Below are 6,176 nucleotides of genomic sequence, written 5' to 3'. Positions count from 1 at the left end.
TTGTCGTCTCTCGAAATCAATTTCGGGAATCAACTAGCGGTCATGCGCATTGGCATAGATTCATTCACATTGTGTCTTTTATCTACTGAATATTCATCAATGTTGTTTTGTTCTCATTGTTACAAAATTGCGGTTACAATACTTCATAATGGCTACTAATCTTAACATCAATGAGTTTCAAGCAAAAGTAACCAATTCCAGACATTTGAAGCGTGAAATGTGTGGAATTGCGTATCACTAATGATCGGTGGAGATCCCTAGTCGATTTAAAAAAAAAGTTCCGGTATTCTAACTTTGAGAAAATGCTCTACGCGAACTGATAACGAATTGGAGAGACCACGGGCTTTGGTATGATCAACATTTATGTTTCGGCTTGATTCAAGCTTGAATACCTTTCATAGGCTTAAATGGCAGACTCAAGATTTAATCCTCACAGATAGTCTGAAAACAATTTAAGCTGTTGTTTGAAAAGAGATAGAATAAACAATTTTTCTTGGATAAATTACGGCAATATCTAAACGACGTATTTAATACGAATTAATCAAATGTCAATAGTTCGACTTTCAGCTCATTCTTCTAATCCAGACAATAATGGGATGGAAGACAATTCGGCCAAGAGTATCACGCTTGAGAGAAGTTCTTGATAGCCTCGAATTTCTCCTCGTCAAAGGACACCTATCAACTGCCAAGCCTTTTGGGGCGAGGATTCCAACGATCCAGTTCGCTTTATTTTAACTTGCTGAGAATACGAATACCAAGCTTCTAACTTTCAATAAGCGTAATGCCACAGAGAACAGACATCCAAGCTAGAAAAAACTTTTTCAAAAAAGCTATGTAAAGCATGCCAGCGTAAATCCGTTAAAAAATCACCGTTGCGTACGATTTTGCACGCAATAATTACTATTGTATGGAAGCTCGGGCGCAAGAGCCCATAAGCACCTACTGGGCTGCTAGAAGCGCCTCTACAGGAGAATTGCCACCTGGCGATTTAAAATTTTTAAAGATTTTCAAAATAACCATTAAATTATTTACTCACATTGAAATCTCTACTTGGATGTCTGTTCTCTGTGGTAATGCTGTAAACAAACAAGCCTAGAATAATTTGCGAGAAGAACATTAGCAAAATGAATATGTTTTTAGGCATAAGCCAAATGATTTAGGGTTTAGCCTTATTTTGTGTTTAAGACACATAGCGGTTTTTTTAAATTTTCTTTACGTTTCATCTTCGGCTCGTTAGGGTATATGTTGTGCTACCTAGCAGTTCCTAAAACATAAACCGCCTAGATGACGTAAAGTATGAGCTTTTTACTATCTGCTTTTTTGTTTTGTACCGAAGATTTTTTGACTTTTACTGGCCTGTTCAGGTTTGGTCTTTCATTATTTACGTTCCATCTTCGTCATCTACTATTTGCAGAAAATTTTGAAAATTTTACAAATACCTGAAAATTTACGTCTGCATAAGAACAAATTCAACAGCTAGAAGTTCTATATGGAAGATCTATAATAGAGCAAAAACTGGAACAAACGTATCCCAAGCAAGCCGTTCTAGTTTTATTTATTCGACCAGTTCTTCTGTCAAATTTAAAACTGGTCTACGATACCGTTCTATTTTTTGTATATTTGAAACACAAGTAAAACACTGTTGGGGCTGCCAGTTTTTCTTGTTATAAAATTCAGATTTAGATTTTGTAACTGACATAAATTATGCATCTAGAACTAGAACACTACTGAATATGCCCTAACAGTTCAACATATACTGTTATACATTGCTAGTTGGAATAACAGTTCAACAAAAACTGTTATACACTGATTAGTCGAAGACGAAACGTGAAATAATACATATGAATTATTTACAAAATGCAAATTTGTATAACTATAATAGATCAATATAAATCAATCAAGTTTCCCTTCTATACCCAGAAACATGATGCTTGCTTGAAACAATACAGTTGGTAGATTTTCAAACTTGTTTCATTATGTTTATTTCATATACAATGCACATAGCACCTTAATAAAATTAAGTCTTAAAATGGAGAAATATTTTCGTGTTTAGTGATACTTACACTCAGAAAAATCCGCACTACTATGCTACGTGAAAACGTATATGATTTTTCTCCGTATAACTTTTCTTGTAATATTTATGTGAAGTATAAGTGACACAGAATGAACTCATTAACGCTTAGTCCACATTTGTATCACGTAATCCTTACGTGACTCTTTTTGTAGATTCTATAGAATAATTTTGTGAAATTTACACGAAGTTCATTTAAATTGTACTGTAAAATTACTTTCACCTGAACTTACTTTTTACCAAAATTTTATGTTATGGCTACAATATTTTCATGCATTTGTTACTAAGTTCTATATTGAATCTTAATAATGCACATGGGTATTAAAAACTAATAAATTACATATGTGCTTTAATCGACTGTTAGAATTGTTTCAGATTGGTATGAATCTACGGGTTGATGTATTGCGATTGATGTCAATTTTCGATGTACAGTTTCCTTAGAAGATTGATGTGCTGGAACACAATCTAGGGGATTTGCCTTTTGAACTGTAGAAAAGAAGAATTAAGTAGTGTTTCAGTTTCGTAATTTTGGTACACAGAATTCGCTGATTGGTCATGCAAATAAGTTGTTGAGGGTTGGTTTCGTAGAGCCATTTAGTAACTCAATAACATTTGCTACATTTGCTTATAAACTTTACTTCTGCTAGATACTAATATTAGACCTGAAAGTATAATAGAAATTAGCTAGATTTCATGACTGTCGATGAAACTAATGAGCAATTATTTACCTTAAAATCACTATGATGAATACCGTAGAAGGGTCAATAAAAGATTTGGCCTATGTAGATTGTTCTAGGTTTTTCAACACACGCCATAATGCGTTTGCATCCGAGCACAAAATGAACATATAGTTGACATAATGAATTCAAGCAAGTATGTGACACATAAAAATATATGTGACAACAGCAATAATTCTGACATACGGTCCATTCCATATTCAATCATGATCCGATGGTTGATAAGAACATCACGTAAACTTCGATGACAATGCCATTTTTGGCATCTACGTGTTTTTTTACCTAAAATTGGAATGTGGATTTTTTTTGAGTGTATGACGCGTGATGTTACTAAAACCTGAAAGTACAAAATTTTCATTAAAATTGATCAATTGTCACCATACAAACTTTGTATTCATAACTATATCTTATTATTTTACTGGCGTAAATACTGTATATTCGACATTTATATTTACTGAAATGTTCGGCCACTTTAATAGCTTCACTCTACACTTGAATAAAATCAAAGACATCATTGAGCTTTCTATGCCGTTGTAACAAATCATTGACACTAATGTCGTTTTTGCTTGAGAACACTGACACTGACCCAGGGTAGTTTCATCAAAGACTTTTCACGAAACTGTGCTGATTTAGCACTTAGGAACGGGGGCTTGAGCAAACCTGATATAACAACCAGGTTCGAAACTGACTCGATTTTCAGTTCAACAACGTTAAAACTAGGTTCGAAACTAGCTTCAAACAAACGGCTTGACAGCAGTTAGAGTGGAAACTGGGTTAGGTGTTAGGCAAGATGTGCCAGCGCGTGATTGGGTGGCAGCCAATCAGTGATATGATGTGCGTATTGAAAATCAAAGGTCGCTTCTATATCGCTAGTCTACACATTCGCTTGACGGAATAAATGAAAATAGAAACAGTACTAAAATATTTTACTTTATTATTTAAAGCGGACTTATACAAATAACTAGACTGCAATTCTGTAACAAATATGAGTAGTTTTTCACTAGTCATAATACAACAAAGCATAAAATATGAACAGTCAGAACAGAGTACTTTTATTCAGTAGTACGAATAGAAAACGGTCTCATTTTTTCAACAAAATAATATCACAAAATATTTTTAATGCTGATCAGTTCGCATTTCATGTGTCTTCGTTTCCTCGGCCCGATTTTTTAGTATGCTAGTAATGAAAAATTCTCCTGCTTTATATGAACTTCGAACCAATGGACCACTGGCAGTATACAGGAAACCCATCTTATTGCCCAGTGTCTCCCAATGCTTGAATTTCTCTGGTGTGACGTATTCAATAACTTTAAGATGACGTTTGGTAGGTTGCATGTACTGACCGAGTGTAAGGCAATCAACACCTACACTACGTAGATCTGCGAAAAATTTCAAATATATGTGCTTGCAAATGGTAATCAATGCAATCTCAAGCTTACCTTTCATTGTTTGCTCAATCTGTTCATCAGTTTCCCCCAATCCTAGCATTATAGATGTTTTAGTAATCATGGTTGGTTTTATGTCTTTCACACTCTGTAAACATTTCAAGCTTTGTCTATACTGGGCTCTTCGATCTCTCACAAAAGGAGTCAGTGCTTCTACTGTTTCAATATTATGAGCGTATACGTCTAAACCAGAAAGAGTGATAGTCTTGACGCATTCCAAATCACCTCGAAAGTCCGGAGCTAAACATTCAACGAAAATACGAGGAGTTTGTTTTTTAATTTCTTGAATAGTTTGAGCTATGTGATTCGATCCTCCGTCTAACAAGTCATCGCGATCCACTGATGTAAGTACAATATAGTCTAAGCCCCATGAGGCGATAGCGTTCGCTGTATTTTTAGGCTCGGCAGGATCCAATGGAGGAGGAGCCCGTGCTGTTTTTACGCTGCAAAAACGACAACCTCGAGTACATGTATCGCCCATTAACTGTAAATTGAATTAACATTGCTAGATAATTAAGAACCCGTTGTATGTAGAATTCTAAGCCTTAGATTAAGTAGATTCTTGACCTTTCATTCACTATCATTCTTTTTTTTTTTTTTGATAAGCCACCAAATAGTCAAAAGCAGCTAAAAACATCTGCGTGTGTTCATACCATTATTGTGGCCGTTTGTGTTCCATGTTCTCCTCCGCCCCAGCATTCACCAATATTAGGACACTTGGCTTCTTCACAGACTGTTGCCAATTTGAGCTCTCTAAGTTGATCTTTTATGCGACTGTAATTCTTTCCCATGGGGATCTTAGTTTTAAGCCAAGGTGGTAATCGCAGCCGATCATTTTCCCCTTTGTCCCTTCTAAGCTTTCCATCATAGTCACTCCAATCATCTCGATTATAGGAAGGATTCTGCACAAAATCCTGGAAACTTGGACCGCTTTCTAGTCGCTCGCGTATTTTTTGTAGTGGCGTGTTGACCGTGTGCTTGCATTGTACTTGAACCTGGTTAAGCTTATCATATTTCATAAAGAAACGAATTAGAACACGGAACAATTTCGATCAAAATCTGTATTCATCACATTATAATATTAGACATACCATCGAACAAGTAATTTTACCATTTTTTGTAGAAGCTTTAAACAACAATTGAGACATTGCAACTGATATAAAAATCATTGATGTGAAATTATATCAAAACAAACGAACCTTGATTCATTGACAGACTGTAAGTATATAAGAATCGTTATATAATATGTATATAGGACCGTATTCGAAGTCATTTCAATTCGTTCCTGAACGATGAATTTCACTTTCCTTCTTGACCAAAGATGCCAGGTAATAATTTCAAACAACAGGGCTGAAAAAGTCTGTAAACTCGGAAAAGTGTCTACGGGATTTATATTCACACTAGAGTGACTATAATCAGAGTGGCGACAGCTGTTCGTTTGGAATGACAGCTACCAGTTCCAAACGAGCAAACGACCTGTCAAATCAATGTAAAGCTAATGGAATGTTTTTAATTGTTGCCAGCATTACGGATGAGATGTCGTCACTCTGGTTATAGGCATTCTAATTCACACAGAATTGAAATTAAAGTTCCAGCAATTTAAAAAGTCTGTGAATTTATTGAACATTTTTGCGAATAAAACTAGTTCACGAATGTCTGCAGGCGAAAAAATGTCTGGTTTGCAATGTGTCAAGTAAAAATACCAAGTTCGCAAATTAATTTGCCTTTGAACAAACCTTGTCTGAGAGAAATCAGTCTTCAGCTCAGCTACACCATCGCACGGCATCTCATTGAATATATCAAATCAATTGTAAGGGTGCATAGTGCAGCTATTTTTACGCGCACGAATTTGACATTTCTTCCACCTACTTGTATGTACGATATTCAATGAAGACTCGTCTTAGGGCGCCATGCTCGAAAAAA

The 6,176-nt window shown here is 35.4% G+C and overlaps 1 protein-coding gene across 1 annotated transcript; it reads right to left on the bottom strand.

Moving 5' to 3' along the window:
- Positions 1-3,747: 3,747 nt before the first annotated feature.
- Positions 3,748-5,487, bottom strand: LOC131438015 (lipoyl synthase, mitochondrial). Its single transcript, XM_058607772.1, has 4 exons — positions 5,345-5,487; positions 4,907-5,257; positions 4,248-4,737; positions 3,748-4,187 (listed from the first exon to the last, which is right to left on the bottom strand). Exons 1-4 carry the CDS (start codon positions 5,420-5,422, stop codon positions 3,925-3,927), a joined length of 1,182 nt encoding a protein of 393 aa, XP_058463755.1. The 5' UTR covers positions 5,423-5,487; the 3' UTR covers positions 3,748-3,924.
- Between the last annotated feature and the right edge of the window lie 689 nt (positions 5,488-6,176).

The sequence above is a fragment of the Malaya genurostris genome, chromosome 3, assembly GCF_030247185.1.
Source record: "Malaya genurostris strain Urasoe2022 chromosome 3, Malgen_1.1, whole genome shotgun sequence".
Classification (NCBI taxonomy): Eukaryota; Metazoa; Arthropoda; class Insecta; order Diptera; family Culicidae; genus Malaya; species Malaya genurostris.
The sequence above is the reverse complement of the archived record's forward strand: the minus strand, read 5'-3'. Positions and strand labels throughout refer to the sequence as shown.

Bases quoted from the DNA above. Each gene is read 5' to 3' on its own strand.
- LOC131438015 (XM_058607772.1), bottom strand. From the start codon at position 5,422: ATGATTTTTATATCAGTTGCAATGTCTCAATTGTTGTTTAAAGCTTCT. The intron at 4,738-4,906 runs GTATGAACACAC...TTCAATTTACAG, and splicing joins CACAAACGGCCACAATAATG to TTAATGGGCGATACATGTAC. The intron at 4,188-4,247 runs GTAAGCTTGAGA...AATTTTTCGCAG, and splicing joins GATTGAGCAAACAATGAAAG to ATCTACGTAGTGTAGGTGTT.